General features: G+C 39.6%; 1 protein-coding gene across 1 annotated transcript in view; it reads left to right on the top strand.

The window, feature by feature from the left end:
- The first annotated feature begins 4,213 nt into the window (after nucleotides 1-4,213).
- LOC146635120 (uncharacterized) overlaps nucleotides 4,214-19,799 on the top strand; it is an 82,753-nt gene continuing 67,167 nt past the window's right edge. Inside the window, exons 1-5 of the mRNA XM_085345614.1 lie at nucleotides 4,214-4,244; nucleotides 5,288-5,323; nucleotides 5,468-5,728; nucleotides 5,808-6,053; nucleotides 6,140-6,202. Coding sequence (XP_085201740.1) covers nucleotides 4,214-4,244; nucleotides 5,288-5,323; nucleotides 5,468-5,728; nucleotides 5,808-6,053; nucleotides 6,140-6,202 — 637 coding nt within the window. The remainder of the gene's footprint in view (nucleotides 4,245-5,287; nucleotides 5,324-5,467; nucleotides 5,729-5,807; nucleotides 6,054-6,139; nucleotides 6,203-19,799) is intronic.

The raw sequence follows: 19,799 nt of genomic DNA, 5'->3' as shown, positions 1-19,799 counted from the left end.
TCTCACCTTGAATGTAACGGCGTGAACATTTATACATTTAGCCTGACATTATTAAAACCTAAGCTCTATGTAAGCTCAGTAGCGCCACCTCTCAATGTTAGGAGGTAAATGACAGAGCTGAAACCCTGGCTGTTCATGAGATATAAGTAAGAGGTGTGTTATTGAGCACAACACTGCACACAGTTTTGTGCATTAACATCTTTGTGCCCACAATATGGAACAATTGTGTTAAATTTCTGCCATGTTAATGAGAAGAGCTACAAGTTGATTTGTACTTTGTTGTGATTAAACATTCATATTTCACAATACACTTTCTAGGCAAGCTAGCTTCTGTGCTAAAAAAAAGCATGCTTTCTTCTGTAATGTGTCTGCCTGACCAGAACATATTCTGTTCATATCCATATAAACATAATCTCTAAAAGATAAACAAACTGTGTCTGTTGTTTTCTACACACCACAGATTTCAGACTTTATCTGAGCATGGGCTGTCTAAGGAGCTCTGAAAGAAAAGCGTCTGGACTTCTTTGGACGTCTTCAAGCAACTTAGTTCAGACGCTTTTCTTTCCAAGCTCCTTAGACTACGATGACCTGGATGACTGAGAACCTTCACAGACTGAGCATGGGTACAATATGAGCACCTTGAGGCGACTGTTGTTGTGATTTGGCGCTATATAAATAAAATTGAATTGAATTGAATATCAACAACTGAGCAGGTCTGTAAACTGAACAAACATCCAGTGATGAAACAGATGGAACCAGGAATAAACTTAGACTCAAACTGAACAGAAAACTTGATCATCTTAAAGAACTCATGCACACATAGATGAAACATGGATAAAAAAGATGAGTACATTTATAATTAGTTATTCTGCACTGTTCTAAAACAAAATTGAGGCCTTTTTCAGATGAAATCTAGAAAGTAAGATCATCAGGAAGAAACCAGAATTAAACAAAAAATCTGACTGCAGCCAGTACTAGCACCTGTCAAGATGAAATATGGAAAAAGATTAGTATATTTTATATTAGTATTTTTAATGCTGATTATGTTTATTAAATATTTAAAAAAACACCCAGCACGCCCCTGCGGGCGGTTTATCCTTCAAGCTCGAGTCCTCTACCAGAGGCCTGGGAGCTTGAGGGTCCTGCGCAGTATCTTAGCTGTTCCCAGGACTGCGCTCTTCTGGACAGAGATCTCCGATGTTGTTCCCGGGATCTGCTGGAGCCACTCACCTAGCAGCAATATCAGGAAGAAGGAACACGAGAAGCTGGAGAAATACCAAGGGCTCAGAGAAGAGCTCGAGAGGATGTGGAGGGTGAAGGTAACGGTGGTCCCCGTGGTAATCGGAGCACTAGGTGCAGTGACTCCCAAGCTAGGCGAGTGGCTCCAGCAGATCCCGGGAACAACATCGGAGATCTCTGTCCAGAAGAGCGCAGTCCTTTTCAATTTCAAGTTCAATACAATATGCATGTCCTTCATTCATCCCTTTGTGGAACCTCAACGCACTTCTGCTCTCCCCCATATTCCATCTTCACAAGCATATCCTGTGTGGAGATTGAATAAAAATTAGTTGACACTAATTAATGGCACAAATAATCCAGTAAACAATTGCAGCACAGTAAAAAAAAAAAAAAATCCTCTTTGAGCCATTACTTGTGTAAAGTATTTTCCCAAAAGACAAGGACACAGGCAACAGGTAATACTGAACTAAATGTAAAACCTCAACCTTTTTCATTTTTACCTAAACCGTGTGCACAAAACTCTGGAGGGATCTATGCTAACGTAGAACCCAGTCAGGATGTCAGCTACTGCTGTTTGCTCGTTTTTTTTTTTGTTTTTTTTTATGGGCGATCGTTTTCAGGCCTCATGTAGCACCATTATACCAACATTTCACATTCTAGACATTGTTTTAGGTGTATTTGACCAAAAGTCTGAAAATTCACATGCAAGCTTTTTTTCAAGGCTGTGGTATTTGCCCGCAAACAATACCTTTCAGCTAGCTAAAACAGAATGTTATGCTATCACCGAGCAACATGGCTAATGCCTTTCACACAGCTTCGTCTCAACTCCAAAGAGCCACAGAAGTAAAAGCTCATGATAATAATTGAAACAATCTTTGAAAAAATGACTTACCAAGCACGGCAAACAACTCAAATATGTAGAGCAAAATGTTCTGAAACGGCTTCACTTCAGCTTCGATTGGAGCCGTGCTGGGGGCGGAGTCTGTGAATTTACTCTGTTGGTGTCATAGCCCCTCTAGGAGTTCAGAGTTAGGAGTTCAAGAGTTAATGTTTCCATTGTAACACCTCCAGATTTGACAGAGAAACACTCATTTTTAACACTCGATTTTAACTACTATCATTTTACACCTCAGAGTTACATTAAAAGAATGTGACTCTACTTAGAGTAAAATTAACTCTACTTTTGCAAGAAGACTATTAACACCAAAACATTTAACACTTTTGAATTTGCTGTGTATATTTATATAAATATATATATATATATATATATATATATATATATATATATATATATATATATATATATATAAATATTTTCTGTAAATGTTATATTCTTCAGTTTGTTTCAGAAGTGTTTCAACATTATCAGGAAGTACCCTAAACAGTCTGTTTCATGGCCTTTCTTATTTTACTCTTATATAAATGAAGCCAGTATATACTGACAGTTCAATAAACACATACACATACTAGTGTTCAACATTATTGTAAATTTTATATCAAATGTGTCATTTAAGCATCACTGATGATTTGCTTGTAACCATGTTAGTAAAGTCCAACATCTCCCTCTAGTGGGACCATGTGACCATATAAACATGTGTGAGGATGGTGTTAATGTAAAATGTGAACATAGTGTTCCAGTCAGTCATTATCTGAAACAGTCACAGCAAAGTGTGAAGTGGCGGGAATACAAATCACCACGTCTAACGCTGTGACGAGTTTCTGCCCCACGTGGTGGAGTTTAAGTATCTCAGGATGTTGTTTGTGAGTGACAGGAAAGTGGAGCACTACATTTCACTGACAGACATATTGGAGTCTGTTGTGCTGAAGGGGAAGCTGAGTGTAAGAACAAAGCTGGTGATTGTAGTTCTTGAAAGAATAAAGTCACATATCCAAGCAGCAGAAATGACTTTCCTTCAAAGATTGGCTTGGTTCTACCTGAGAGATAAGGTGAGGATCTCGGTCATTTAAGATGGATCTGGAGCAAAGCCACTGCTTATTCACATTAAAAGAAGCCAATTAAGGTGGTTTTGACATCTTACTATGATGACTTCTGGGTGAGGTGTTTGGGGGAAATCCTTGTGGGAAAAGGCTCCAGGGCTGATGCAGGACTCACTGGAGAGATTCCTGGATGAGGGAAGTCTGGCCCTCTCTGTTTAGACTACTGCCCTCTTAACTCAAAACTCTAGTAATGTTACCTTAGTGTCACTGTTAGCATACATTAAATCTAAAAACTGGAAGCTGCTTCAATGCTTCAACAGGATTTAAAAGTTATTTCAATTAAAATAAATATATGTTTTTACTTTTACTTTAACCAACTGACTAACATTTGAATACATCACATATTTAAAGAATTCATTGTGATGATGAAAGAAAAAAAGCAACAAGAAATTTTGAGGTTGAATGTTAAGTTTATTATTTATTTAGGAGATGCGGATGCTCCGTTTGATATTCCTGCACTATCATCATTGATAAAATTCTTGTATCCATGTTAGTGTTTAAAGTCCATCATCTCCCTCTAGTGGCCACATATAAACATGTGTGAGGATGGTGTTAATGTAAAATGTGAATCATAGTGTTCCAGTCAGTCATCAGTGTGTCTCTGCACAGCTGTAATTAAAATGTGTTCAGAGGGCCTCAGTGTCTGAATGGTTCCGGTTCAGCTCCATAACAGCAGCGTCCCTGGTTTGATTCCTGTGTTTCAGCTCATATCTGCCTCTCTCACTGAGGGGGACGTAACTACATGGACATGGATTTGTTCATCAACCAAACTACAGATCACTGAGAGCAGACTGAATACTTGACAACTGAAAAAACAAGATATTACAGAGTGTTTTTTTTTCTTTATACCAAGTAAACTTCAGGTCCCCACCTCTGTATTTGAACCAATAGAAAGCTGGTGCTCAGAGGAAGAGGGCGGGCTTTACTTGGTGTCAGTGACAGAAATGAAAAGAAGCTCAAATGAGTGAGAAGGACGATGAAGGAAACATCTGTGCTGTGTCTGCTCTGTAAGTAGAATCTCTGTGTTTGTTTGAATTCTTGTACTTTGACTGTCTGCTCTCCTGATAACTGATGATGGAGGAGAAGACATGAAAAACAAATCAGGCTGAATTCAAGTTCAAACACCACGAGGACCAACTGCAGGTCTGAAGAAGAATATTTTCTGTGTAATCACAGTGTAGTCAGTGCTCATAATTATAATGATCAATTTAAGAGCCGTTTTCATACTGAGGAGTTTAAACTGTCTGGATACATTTATGTTAGTTAGAAACAAATTTTTCTGGAAAGTTTTACATGCTCTGAAATGATAATAAGACAGCGTCAAGGAGGCCATTTACGTGAAAAGGGAAAGACCATCTCTGAATCGAGCAGGGGGCGTAAGGGTACATCTGTCACCATCTTACAATGCTGTGATTGCACCCACTCCCCAACTCTCTGTGAATGGTACTCATGACCATTGATCAGAGGTTGTTGATCAGTGGTCATGAAAATTTGCATAATTATGATCAAGGATCTGACCTCCCAGCCCATTGTTCCTTCATTGGGCTGGTTTCAGTCATTATGCAAATGTACTGTTTATAAGTTTGGGGAAACCTGCCGTCAGCTGAGACTGAAGAAGTCACTTGGATGAGTGACGAAACGTTTCTCCCACAAAACGCTACGTCCAGATGAACAGATCCAACTTTTGGAGATAAAACACAAAGGTTTGTAAATTACATTAAAAACTACATAGTGATCTGTGTAAGTTTCCTCCACAGTCCAAAGACATGTTTGGTTTACTGGTGATTCTAAACTGCCTAAATCTGTGATGGACTGATGAGCTTACATCTCTCTATATAACAACAGTGATTATCTCCAGCTGTCCCTCTATCCTAAATCAGATGAATGTTTCATCAGGATGGATTGATTAACCAAATGTATTGAAGCATGTTGCATCAAATACAAAATGAGCAGATATATCAGAGAGATGAGTTTGTGTGTTTGTCAGCTGTTTGTGTGGAGTTGTTCTTTATGTTCACCTCAAATCAACCTGAGTGTCATTTCTCTTTAGTTCTGATCTCACTGCTGAGCTGCACAACAAACCAAGGTCAGTAACCTTCTTCTGTCACAGTTTAGACCTGAGAAATGCTCACTGATATGACCTGATTGGGTTCATGTTTCACAATGTAGCGCACATATAAAACTGAACAAAAAAAAACCATTTAGCAGTTTTTCATTGTAACCCTCACAGCTCGTCTGACTGTGAGTCCCAGCAGCTCTCAGTTCTTTGAAGGAGACTTTGTGTCTCTGAGCTGTGAGGAGGACGACAGCTCTGCTGGATGGACTCTGAGGAGAAACATAACCAAACAACAGAGGAGTCAGTGTGGAGATGGGTGGGGAGAAGCAGCTGGTTCTTCCTGTAACATCGATGTTTTCCAAGTGGACAGTGGAGTTTACTGGTGTGAGTCCAGAGAGGGTCCCATCAGTAACATGGTTAACCTGACAGTCACTGGTAAGCTGAGTGTGTGGAGTTAGTGTTGATGAAGCTGTGTGTAAATGGATGAAATGCTGTAGTTTGTCTCTGTGTTGAGGTGGATCAGTGATCCTGCAGAGTCCTGTCCTCCCTGTGATGGAGGGAGATGACGTCACTCTGCTCTGTAAAACAAAGACCACTCCCTCCAACCTCCCAGCTGCTTTCTATAAAGATGGCTCCCTCATCAGGAAGCAGCCTACAGGTCACATGACCATCCAGCATGTTTCCAGGTCTGATGAAGGCCTCTACAAGTGTGACATCAGCGGTCATGGAGAGTCTCCATCCAGCTGGATCACTGTCACAGGTGACACATTCACCTGTCTGTGTTTCTGCAGCTTTCAACATTCACAATGTGACGACAACTTAATGACTGAGTTTGCTTTATTTTAGGGGAAGACACCACCACACCTCCACCTACATCCACACCTCCACCTTCATCCACCTCTCCTCCTGGTTCCTATCTTCTTCCTGCATTGTCATGTGTTGGATCAGTCTGTGTTGTGGTTCTACTGGTGTTACTGGTTCTGCTGGTGAGACGATGTGTTCACAGGAAACCTGAAGGTGAGACTCAGACTTCCTGATCTTTCATGTCTGAGTTTGTTTAGTAGAATAAAGTTCACATTCATTATGATCATAGTAACAACTTTGTTAAATGTAATCTCTGTTTAGATATTTAATTTATGTTATTCTTCATTTTGGATAATTTCAGCAGATCAAGAAGAATCTGGAAAAGATGACATCATCACTCATGTCGTGTACAATATTATCAAGCTATCACATCATCCACAGCCAGTCAGACCAAGCAGATTCTGATACTCAACATGTCTGCTGAGTGGTTAGATTTGCTTTTCATTGAATTTTTGTGAATATTTATATTGTGGGAACTAGGAATGAAAATATTGTTCAAACAAGAAACATGAAAATGTGCATCATCAGAATAATGATGAACACATTTTCTCTTCAAACATTTCAGACTGAGTTTAGTATGATCTTGATCTTCACGAAGATCGTTCTGTCTCTGATAAGATGGATTATCAGGACATTACAGAGTGAGGGATGGCATGAGTGCTTGAGGCAACTGTTGGTCTGATTTGGCGCTGTGTAAATAAAATTGAATTGATCAGCAATGTATAAATGTGGATTGTAATAGTAAAACATTACATTTAAATAAGTGTGGTCACATGTGTGTTTAACTCTGTACTTACTGAGTGTTGTTTACTGTGAGCTGGACTGTGTGTTTGTGGTCTGTGGTTGAAGCTAACAGCTCTGCAGTCGTCCAGCATCCTGTTTCTGATAGAAAGAAAACACTTCAGCTACAGCTGTTTCAGCACAGAGCTGCTCATTTTAAACACAGGAAGGAATGTGGGGATATCATTTGGAAAAGCATTTCAATAAACTCTAAAAACAGACCATCAGTTCATTCAAACTGAATGTTAATTACATGAAGAACTTGTTCACTGCTTTTATTTAAAAATTACCCTTTGGCTTTTCATTTTCATGTGACTCCAACATTTAATTTTTTTTCAGGCCTCATTCTAAATCTGAAATAATCTATTATTATTTTCTGAGACTTGACATGTTGAAAAATTAGATTTTAGTTTAACTACAGTCTGCAGTCTGAAGCTGATGAGACTGCAGGGTGTTCTGGTTGGTCTAATAATAGTGTTCATGCTGTGAGAACATGTTTGCTTTCTGCTCTGTGGTTAAGTGTGTCAGTCTGCATTAGAAGAAGATGCAGCTCTGTGGTCAGTCTGTGTTTCACAGCAGAGGTGTGAAAATGAGAAAACTAAAAAGCTGCTGTGGTTTATTAAAATAATCTCTTCATGAAGCTGCATTAAAAAATCATCTGCAGTAATTTAAATGTTTTATTCTGCAGAGCGTGAACCAGCTGAAGACGTCAATTATGGATAATCAAAGAGGCCCAGGTACAGCTGCTCTTTATCTTTGACTGTGGACAGAGACAAGCTAGCTGCTCACCCTGTTTACAGCCATCATGCTAAGCTAGGCTAACCAAACCACACCATGAATCAACTCACAACTCAGGTATATGAAGGATAAACCACTTCAAGCTGCACAGAGCTGAGCAGGACAGAAACAGACTTAAAACATTTGATGGAAAACTGTGTGACAAAGTGCTTAGGCATGAAGTCCTTTACTTAACCATACTGATGATTTATTTTCTTGTTATTTTACAGTCACCCATAATGCTTTAATTTAGACATTGCTGGTGTAACTTTGCTTAACACACACTATCCCGGGTTTGTTTGTGGTAGCAGTAGTTACATCCATTACATCCATGCGTATGTTTTTTAAAGCAAACACTACTAATCATTTGAATTTTCTTCTGTTCACAGGCAAATGTCCGGTTAAATTATGTGTCTTTATTTTGTTTTGGTTATACTTACCATGTTTGTCCATGTTTTTTATTCAGGTCCTATATTTAAGACAGGTATATGGGAAGGGCCGCCCCAGTACTTCCTTTTTATGTAGGGTCATGAGGTCAATGATTGCATCATTGGGTTAAGGCAGGGGTCGGCAACCTGCGGCTCCGGAGCCTCATGCGGCTCTTTAGTCCTTATAGTCCTCCGTGTGGTTTGGGAAAATAAATTAAAAGTATTTAGCTGAAGTGTATTTTATTGATGTTAGTTCTTTTTTAACTTGTAGTTATAAATTGGAAGATTATTGTGATATGGAAATATAAAAATAAAATTATATTCTATTATTTTTTCATCGCTCAAAATAAGCGTCACACTTGCGGAACCCGGTGTACCCGCTGAAACGCCGTGCATTTATCGAGACTTTCGACCCCAGGTAGGCCAATTATGGATCTTCGGATCCACATTATGTCAGCAGCTGTTCTCCTCCGTGAACTATGTTAAAAACAAACCCCGCTCACGCCTCACAGACGACAGCTTACAGTCCTGCGTAAAGATGAAAGTGACTTCGTACAGCCTGCAAGTCGTAAATCGTACAGATTTGCAGACGCTGTGCGCAGAGGTTCAGGAGCAGAAATCCCATTGTAAACATATCACGGCAGTAGTGATGGGATTTCCGGCTCCTTTTAGAGATCCGGCTCTTTCGGTTCGGCTCACTAAAAAGAGTTGGCTCTTTCGGCTCTGAACCGGCTCTTCAGGTTGTTTTGTTGCTTTAATTAATTTATTATTAACAATAATATAAAATTATGCACAAAAGGAATTACTAATGTAAAAAGAAGTGGTTATATATGTTTATATATGAATATATGCGGTGGCCCCGAGAGACAAAACACGTACAAACTCCAAAACACATTTCTAGCATGAACTGAACTTCCAAAGCAGAGCTACTAGATCACTTAAATTACACAATTGAAAGCATGAAAGCATGTGTGTATTGTTTGTGTATTTATACACAGGCACTCAAATATATTCAAATAATTTTTAAAAAAAGTTCATCTACCTGTTACTATCACACACCACATCCGGTCGTTGGTACTTGCTGGTTTGTGTAGCCACTAGGTAACAAAAGCTCAACACTGCACCTAGCATCCTGGAGCACTTCTGTTGTCTTTTGTACGTGTTTTGAGTTTTTATGTGCTTCTGAGTTTGTACGTGTTTTTATGTGTTTTGGAGTTTTTATGTGCTTCAGAGTTCGTACGTGATTTGAAGTTTGTACGTGCTTTGTCTCTAGGGGCCACCGTAAATATACTTTTATTTATTCACTCCACATAAAATGTAATAAATAAATCATATAATACAAATATCAACTATTCACATTTCAACTTTTAACTATTTAAATTTTCAGCTTTTTCCTTTTACAAATTTAAAGTGAAACAACACAAAAACACTGCAAACCACAACACAATTAAATATAAATTAAAACATGAAAACAAAAAGAAGATGCATATTCTCTGCCATATGGACCTGCATAAATAAACTTTCTGAATCCTTTATCATCTGCAACCGAAAATAGTTGTGGATGATTACTATAGCTTTCTAATGTGACGTTGTTGTCCCTGGTTCTCTCTTTCTCTCCCTCTGGCTCTGTTCCTGTGCTGAGTGTAACTACCGCCCCTCCCCCCTCTGCCCAGCGTAAGGCACAAGGCTCGCCTGCGGAGTGAAGCGGAAAAAAAGTGCGAGAGAGAGGGTGAGAGAAAGGAAAAAAAAAAAAAGACCACGTGACGGCTCGCGTCGTTCACGTCAAAGAGGCGGATCTAAGAGCCATTTCGTTCGCGAACGACCCATCACTACACGGCAGACCTGACAATGTTTGCATGAACAGGCTTTTCAGCATCTCTTTATTGACCACTTTTCACACACGGTTGCTGTACGCATACAGCTGGTGTTAAAGCTCACAGCTCGACACACACCAACACAACAGCATAAATAGCACAGATGTTAAGGCGGCAAAGCATGATTACGGGTGCCGCTAAGGTGTGTCCGCCTCCCCTGCAGCCCCGCCACACACATTAACCAGGTAAAATACATATTTAGGCAGAATTTTGCAAATATCTATTTTTCATCTTTTAGCAGCATAGTGCTTTTTTCCAGTTATTTTTTAAAAGTCAGGTCAACTCTACACTTCATCCTGCAGCATCTGGACTCCCCAGGAACCTATGCCAGGATCCTGTTTGTGGACTTCAGCTCTGCCTTCAACACCATCCTTCCAGACCATCTCACGAGGCAAGCTTTCCCAGATGAATGTGCCTGATCCCATCTGCCGGTGGATCACTGACTTCCTGACGGACAGGAAGCAGCATGTGAGGCTGGGAAAGAACGTCTCGGACTCCTGGACCATCAGCACCGGCTCCCCTCAGGGCTGTGTTCTTTCTCCTCTGCTCTTCTCCCGGTACACCAACTGCTGCACCTCCACCCACCAGTCTGTCAAGCTAATCAAGTTTGCAGATGACACCACTGTTATTGGACTCATCTCGGACGGGGATGAGTCTGCCTACAGGAGGGAGGTTGAACGTCTGGTGTCCTGGTGCAGCCACAACAACCTGGTGCTGAATGTCCAGAAGACAGAGAGTACTGGATGTTTGCAAAGATGATGGTCTGGTTCGGAAAGCCAGAATACAACTAAGAAATAGAAAACTATCCAAAGAGGGTGAAAGGCTCAATAAACCATCCACTCTTGAACGCCCTATACACAAATTAGTGGTCCTAATAGAAAGTAACTAGAATGTTCCAGTGGAACTTCTGTAAATATGTATGGGATGGTTAAAGTATTAGGATTGACTTGCAAGTTTTTCACAATTAAGTACTGTTTGGTTCTGTAAATTCCTAGATTTATTCAAATTATTTACAGATTTCATAAATCACAGTTAAAATAGACAGTTAAAATAAAGTTGGTTATTTCATGTTTCTGTGATAGATTCATGCTTAATTTAGTTCATTTATTTATAAGATAAGATGATAAAAGTTTAACATTAATTAAAAACATATCTAAAATATGTGATTACAAAATATGGGTTTGTTAAATATGTAAAGTGCTGTAAAGTTTGTATGAAGTAAAGTTTGCAATTGTCACATGACCAGAGTTTGGTTGAGAGCACAACCATGGCATTGTGGAGCTAGCATGGATACATGGCTACAGATGCATCTACAGCCTCAATGTTAATGTTATTCTGCATGTGGTCCAAGAGGCGCACACGGTATAGTTTCATGTATATCGTTTGTATAATGTTGCATACGTGTTCTACACTGGTAATGAGAGGACATTTTTGTGATATCCATTATTGTGCATTTTCTCTGTTCTGCTTGCACAAGACTGTTTATGGACACTGATATGAGAGACTGATAAGCTCAAAACATTCATGTTGTAAACTTTGTGTTTCTTCAGTTTTCACGGTGTCTGAGGACAATGGGAGGCAGAGCCTTCAGTTTTCAGGCCCCTCTTCTGTGGAACCAGCTTCCAGTTTGGATTCGGGACACAGACACTATCTCTACTTTCAAGATTAGGCTTAAAACTTTCCTTTTTGCTAAAGCATATAGTTAGGGCTGGACCAGGTGACCCTGAATCCTCCCTTAGTTATGCTGCAATAGACGTAGGCTGCCGGGGGATTCCCATGATGCATTGAGTTTTTCCTTTCCAGTCACCTTTCTCACTCACTATGTGTTAATAGACCTCTCTGCATTGAATCATATCTGTTATTAACCTCTGTCTCTCTTCCACAGCATGTCTTTATCCTGTCTTCCTTCTCTCACCCCAACCGGTCGCAGCAGATGGCCCCGCCCCTCCCTGAGCCTGTTTCTGCCGGAGGTTTCTTCCTGTTAAAAGGGAGTTTTTCCTTCCCACTGTCGCCAAAGTGCTTGCTCATAGGGGGTCATATGATTGTTGGGTTTTTCTCTGTATCTATGAAGCGCCTTGAGGCGACTTTTGTTGGGATTTGGCGCTATATAAATAAAATTGAATTGAATTGAAATACCATTGTGAGGCATTTAAAGTCCAACAGCTCCCTCTAGTGGCCATATATAAACATGTGTGAGGATGGTGTTAATGTAAAATATGTGACTGGGAGAAACAGTTTGCCAGCTCTAAACTCAAGTGGTATTCAGATGGCAGGGAGGATGCCAGACAGACCTTGTATTCCTAAACATATGGTGAGGGTGAGCTGAGAATACCTGGCAGAGGTCCTAGTCTGTGGGATTTTCAACTCCCAACTGCAGCAGAACTTCAGTAGCAATAGGCTTGGGGCATTGAGTCTGATCCATGATCTGGACCATGCTCTGCACCTTCATTACTGTGGCTGCAAAGTGGTTGGTGAGTGTTGTGGTGTTATCCCCTGAACCGGATGACGGACTCCTACAATGAAGAGAGCCATCGAGCTAAAGAAGGTTTTTGGGCCCTTATTATGCAGTTACATAAATTTCAGTGCACTATTACTCAACTGTAACCACTGTTGCTACAATGATATTACATGAATACTAACTGGTTATTACAGTAATTGACTAGTAATAACCTATTATTAGCATCATTACGTTCTATTTCAACCTTGGTACTATTGCCACTTTATTACAGAGCTGTAATAGAAAGTGCTACTGTTTTTTTATTTTTGTTGTTTGAGTTTTTGTTCATAACTGCTTTGATTCATGACATCTGTTTTTTTAGTTCTTGAATGTAACATAGATTTTAAATCTCTGCTCTCAGCATGTTGTACAGGAAGTAGAATTAAATTGTAGTTTCACTCATAATACCAAGTTTATCTGGATCCATAGGCTGTTACTTTGTCCCTGCAGGTGTGCATTAGTTCCATATATGGAACAAACAGTGGAGATAGGAATGTGGTTGCTAAGGTGATGGCACTGATGTCACACAGGTGCAGGGTGTGTCGTGTAAAACAGGCTGATACACGGGAATACAGGTTAATACAGGTCTGTGGCTGCTTGGTACAGAGGTAGCTTTACCCACAGAGATTTAACTTTTTTATTTTATCTTTAGATTAATGAACAATTGACTTTTGTAAAACCTTTTGAGTGTAATTAAACAGGAGGTTTCTTTTTACCACTGAAAAAACAGACCTCACACCTTTTTTTTTAATCTTTCAATGGATAAACATTCAATCCTGATGATCAGAGGAGTCTTCAAGTGATCCCTGCAAAACAGTAAGTCTTAAAAACACTTTTGTTTCTAAGTAATCTTAGATCTGGGGCAATCGTGGCTCAAGAGTTGGGAGTTTGCCTTGTAATTGGAAGGTTGCCGGTTCGAGCCCCGGCTTGGACAGTTTCGGTCGTTGTGTCCTTGGGCAAGACACTTCACCCATTGCCTACTGGTGGTGGTCAGAGGGCCCGGTGGCGCCAGTGTCCAGCAGCCTCGCCTCTGTCAGTGCGCCCCAGGGTGGCTGTGGCTACAATGTAGCTTGCCATCACCAGTGTGTGAATGTGTGCGTGAATGGGTGGATGACTGGATATGTAAAGCACTTTGGGGTCCTTAGGGACTAGTAAAGCGCTATATAAATACAGGCCATTTACCATTTAATCTGATCTGTGACTTACAACAAGTCTGCAGCAGACAGACGAGCTCCCTGCAGATTATTTGCTGCTGCCTGTCTCTACATGTTTACTATGTGGGTGTTTCTGTTGCTTCTTTGTCCCTCACTGTAAACAGATGTACTGAGAGACTCCTGCACTGATGTTTCATAGGAAAGTCCAAACAGCCTCACTGGTTCTCCATGAAGAACAAAGATTTGCTCTCTGTGGCTCCAACACAACTTAAAGACAATCAAAGGTGGACAAAGTTCTCCAGAACAGCTGTGGTTTTATGGAGGCTACAGCTAAATGCTGACTCCTCTATAGTACAATATATTCTTGTAATTCTTAATTTTATTTATATATTTATTGCTTTTTTTTTCTTTTTATTAGTTTTCTTAATAATGTCAAACATACATAAAACATTTTCTGAGATATAAACAATCACAGAAAAAAAAACAATACACATGCACAGCTCAATATATATACAAACTTAGAGCAGACATGGGCGATATGGGAGGAGGCCATATCTTTCAGTTTACCTATTAAAGTAATCTATAAAGGGTTGCCAAATTAGGTAAAACCGTTCTACATTGTCCCTCAATGAAACGTAATCTTCTCCAACTGTAAATGATACATTGTGTCTCTTAACAAAGCAGAGTGAGTTGGGGAGGTTTTATTTTTCCAGTTTAGAAGTATAAGGTGTCTTGCAAACGATGTTATAAAACTCAAAACATTAATTTGTTTGTTATTTAAGTCTTTAACTGTAGCTACACCAAAAAGTGCGATTACTGGGTCCGGGGAAAGCTGTTTTTTAAAAAATATCAGACAATGTTTCAAATATTTTGGACCAGTAGGTGGCGATGTTGGGGCATGTCCAAAACATATGTGACAATGACACAGCTTGAGTCCGCCCCTGGAAACATCCTTGAGACCTTCAGTTTGGACAAATGGAGCCTATACAGGACCTTAAATTGTAGTAGTCCATGTCTGCAGCAGACCGAAGTGGAGTGAACCAGCTCTTGTGCTTTAGTCCATTGATCTTCAGTGGCATCAATACCAAGTTCCTCACTCCAAGCGTTCCTTAAATATTCCAAAGTAGTTGTACTGTCTATTTGCGAAAGCTGCTTGTAGATCCTGGAAATATGGTATATACATTGGCAAACCAGACCTCTGCAGATTACAACGATTCAGAGAATAAACATAGTAAATAGTTACATCCACCTACAACCACAATGCTTGACAGTAAGTCGTATATGGAATGAAATATGGGCTGAACACAAGGCTGCCTGTAGTAGGCCAAAAACACGCATCTTAGCGATAGCAACAGGACTAGCCTCTTACGTAGCAAATTACACAGATAAAGTCAAACAAGCATCACTCTCTTCTTACAATACTCACATGGTAAGCACGCACACAGTAGTGATGTTCGATTCGTGACCGAATCGTTCAATACTCGAGAATCACTTTACTGACTCGTGAATCATGATTCACAAGTCCAACTGACTCACTGACTCATCCCTGTTGCAGTTAGCAAACTAATTCCATTAGTAGAAATATATCTAGCTTATAAATAAATTGTGGGGGGAAAAACAACAGCCAGTTTCGTAACAAAAGCATTTCTGCTCTGAACTGGAAGAAAAACTCCTGAGTAGAAGCTCACATCAAGAAAATAGCTCCTCGGTTCACAGTAGCATCGCGCTGCTAACATGCTAACAGCACATTTGAGCTACTCACCCCCTCCCTTCCTGTGCTGAATCGTAAGCATAAGCGAATCACTCAGGACTCGCTCACCCCCTCCCTCCTGTGCTGAATCAAAGAGCGAACGAATCACTCACTCACCCCCTCCCTCCTGGCTCACAGCTTCTTCTTCTTCTTGGTTGGCAACCAATGTTAAGGCGCATTACCGCCCCCTGGCTCACAGCGCAGTGGACATTTAGATGAGAAAATATATATTTAACACATTTAAGGAAAATAGTAATAAAATACAAATAAACAAAATAAATGTTTATTAAGCAATTTTGATAAGAAATTGCTTAATTTTAGAAATGTTTTTGCTCTTTGTTCTCTATAAAATAGTTGGGGTTTTTTGGGGTTTTTTTAATCATTCATCTTAGCAGTGGGATTTACATGAAAAGGGAAACAAATTAAGTTTGAGTGAAAATGTAAAATTTTTGCACTCTCTGGTCAACTGACTCAGTGAATCAAATGACTCAAAACACCCGATTCACTTTGGTGAGTGACTCATTAACACTCGATTCAGTAAAAAAGAATCAAATTTACCATCACTAGCACACAGTATTAACTCACACAGGAATGTAAGTAAATACGTTACTTCTCCGACACACCTCTCATCTGTGCAGAACTGCGCTGAACACGTTCCCAACCGGAAGTACAGATACCGAGGTGCATCATGGGTAACGTAGTATAAAACAGCTACAGGGAACAAGTGGACTTTTAACACAGATCCTTAATTGTGTGTATTCCTTTGGAAGTCCATAGCTGGAATCTGGATCTTGTGAACAATGTGTGTGCTTGAGTATGAATTAATGGTGTAATTCATGACGCAAATGAAAATGCCTTCTTATCTGAGACCAAATTTTTAATGAGTTGGACACTACCAGATTTTTACATTTATGCTTACCCGGATCTGAATTTGAATAAACCAAAGATTTAAGAGTATTAGGGGAAAAAGTCATACTTTCCATCCTTTCCCAATCAGGTCTGTGTTTCCCGCCCCAGAATGACATACAGCGTATTGCAGACACAGTGATGGAGCTAAAAGCAAGGCAACTCCCCTGCAATCTTGGGTCTTTGGAGGAATGTCTTTTTTATTCTGGGCATCTTCCTGTTCCAGATAAACTGAGAAATTAACTGGTCTAATATCTTTAAAAAATGTTTTAGTGATCAATATTGAGATATATTGAAACAGAAATTAAAAATTGGGTAAAGTGTCCATCCTAATGACATTTATTTGGCCAGCAAGCGAGACGGGTAAAATGGTTTTTGTTAGGTTGATTTTGTATCCAGAGATTCTCCCAAATTCAGTTAAAACTGTCATAATCTTTGGCAATGATTTATTAGGGTCTGTGATATATAGCAACAAATCGTCTGCATAGAGAGACACCTTATGTTCTACACCAAATCTCCTTATCCCTTTATGATCCTTTGCAGAGCGTAACTGAATGGCGAGAGGTTCTTTAACAAGTGCAAATAGCAATGGGAACAGAGGGCACCCTTGTCTTGTAGAGCGTTGGAGGGAGAAAGGACTAGAAGTTATATTATTTGTGTTAACCGAGGCCTGGGGCTTTGTATAAAGCAGCTTAACAAGGGAATTATAATTAGGGCCTATGCCAAACATTGACAGGGTCGAGGAGAGGAAATCCCACTTGACCCTGTCAAAGGTCTTCTCCGCATCTAGTGACAGTAGCATTTCAGATTGATCATAAGTATTAGGTGTATATATAACATTAAAAAGCCTTCTAATATTAAAAAAAATATTTAAAAAATAGTCTATTTTTTACAAATCCTATTTGGTCCTGCGTGTCAACAGTTGTGTCAACTGTTGGAAGAAGTGCATTTCCAAAATGTTTGCCAATATGCTGTTATCTACATTCAATAGACTTATTGGTCTATACGACCCAGGCTCCAAAGGATCCTTACCAGGCTTGTGTATTAAAGAGATAGTGGCATCATACATGGTGGAAAGTAAGTATCCTTTAATTAAAGTTTCAGTATATACCTCCAAAAGCAGGGGTGAAATCTTGTAAAATTGGGCACTATACCCGTCCGGGCCGGGATTTTTGGAACACTGCATACTTTGAATAGCCTAATTTATCTCACCGAAAGTTATTGGTTTTTCTAGCAGTACTTTATGTTCTATATTGATAGATGGAACTTGAATACAATCGAAAAAACATTTTCAAACTCAATTATGTCTGGATCTTTTTGTGAGTCTGAGGAGGAAAGTGCTGCGTAATATTCTCTGAATACATCATTAATTCCCTTTGGATCTGTTGATATTTGCCCTACACTTATTTCTGTAATCAATCTGGATACTGCAACTTCTTTAATTTGCCTTGCTAGTAAACTACCTGTGTTTTGACAACTCAGTGAGATGATTTGGCCTCTCAAGTAGGCTTTTAATGTGTCCGATAATGTGGATCTCGTAATTTCAGGTATATGATTTATTGAAATAAACAGTTTGATTTGATCCTATTTCATTTACCAAAATATTATCTGACAGCAAACATTATTAAATCGTCATTTTGGTATAGTAGGTCTTATACCAATAGTATCTCTTACTGCTAATTATAGCAATACTGGACTACGGTCAGATAAAACTATTGCCTTATAGTCACAACTTTGGGTCTGTGCAAGAAATCTATTATCTATTAAGAAAAAGTCTATTCTAGAATAAGTATGATGAGCAGAGGAGAAGTATGAATATGCTGTCCTCGCCCTGAGTCTCTTGGTTTCACCAGCTAGACACGAGATAACGATGCTCCAATAACCAGACTTATTTTCCTTTTTGTGCTGATTTATTGAAGAATGGCCTCTGACCATTGCCTTCTCTTTGACCATCGTAAAACTGAAAGTACAAAATACTGTATTAGCTAACTAACATTGTAAACTAGCTTGTTACACTCTTACTGCAAGCTAACAAGATAAAACTTTCAAATGTACAAATTATCGTACCATTTTTACACAAAACAAAATATAATAATTATTTTATCGACACTCATACTTACAAACATATCTTGTCCAAGGCAACAACATTTTAAGGTCCGTATCAGCTTAGAACAATAACATTACGGTATCACTTTCCGCCATCTTTTATTTCTTCTTCACGTTCTCATTTTTTCCTTTCCCAAAGTAACCGAACCCATATTACAAAGCAGCCACTAGAGGGAGCTCTAGGGCAGCTTACAACTATAATATCCGATTTAAGTTATAAAAGGCAGAACAATGAAAATTGATTAAAGTTGGCGGAAATGGCTCTAAAGGGATCTATCAGTTTATATTCAATTCAATTTTATTTATAAAGCGCCAAAAGCAGTCGCCTCAAGGTGCTTTATATTGTACAGCAGATCGTACAATGATAGATACAGAGAAGAACCCAACAATCATATGACCCCCTATAAGCAAGCACTTTGGTGACAGTGGGAAGGAAAAACTCCCTTTTAACAGGAAGAAACCTCCGGCAGAACATAATATTCCAGAAACATGCTTTGCCGATCCGATCAGCTGTCCATGACACATCCTACGTTGGAATAGACGTCAGCGTGAACTATCGCATGTCCGCCATTACCTGCTCGAAACCGGGAAATGTTTTTTTTTAAATTTTATTTTATTTTACCTTCGCAGCTTTATAAGTCTGCACTGGTGTTTTTAAAACTCATGTTTGATTTTATGCTTTTCTGAGTCGTTTCTGGGATGCTTAGAACTCAAATTGCACTGCTGGAAATAGTTTATTTTGATGCACATGTTGTTGTTTTTTTGCAAATGTGCATTTTAATATTTATTTTCGTTTTTCCTGCAATATATATAAAATTGGTGTATTTCAAAAATAAAACTATGACGACACTCAGAATAAATGTGAGCCAACTATTCCAGAAACAGAAGCTCAGGAAAGCCCCCGGACCAGACGGCGTCTCACCCTCCTGCCTCAAAACCTGTGCTGAACGGCTGGCTCCCATCTTTACTCGCATCTTCAACAGATCCCTGGAGCTCTGTGAAGTTCCCTTGTCATGGACTGGCTGTGTGGAGGCAGAAGAGGACCCAAACGCAAAAACTCACGGAGACTGGAACTAAACTCAAAAATGCTGCTTTATTGCAGAAGTGCAAAGTAACAGAACAAAACCCGGGAATATAACCTGAAGACCGAGGGAGCGGAAAGCCACACAGGTTCGGGGAAGAGACCTTGACGACGCGACACTGACCTGATGGAGACATGCACATAAATACACAGAGGGTTAACGAGGGAAGTGGGAGCACACGGGGAACACAGCTGACACAGATAATCATAACGAGACAGGGCAGGAGTGAACACAACACTGACGGGAGACGGGCAAAGTAAAAATGGAAGTACACAGAGGTTCAGACAG

The sequence above is a fragment of the Diplotaxodon limnothrissa genome, linkage group LG3 (genome assembly GCF_057381915.1).
Source record: "Diplotaxodon limnothrissa isolate DT_005_m linkage group LG3, D_limnothrissa_male_GT1.1, whole genome shotgun sequence".
Classification (NCBI taxonomy): domain Eukaryota; kingdom Metazoa; phylum Chordata; class Actinopteri; order Cichliformes; family Cichlidae; genus Diplotaxodon; species Diplotaxodon limnothrissa.
Note: the sequence above shows the minus strand (reverse complement) of the source record. Positions and strands in the feature narration are given on the sequence as shown.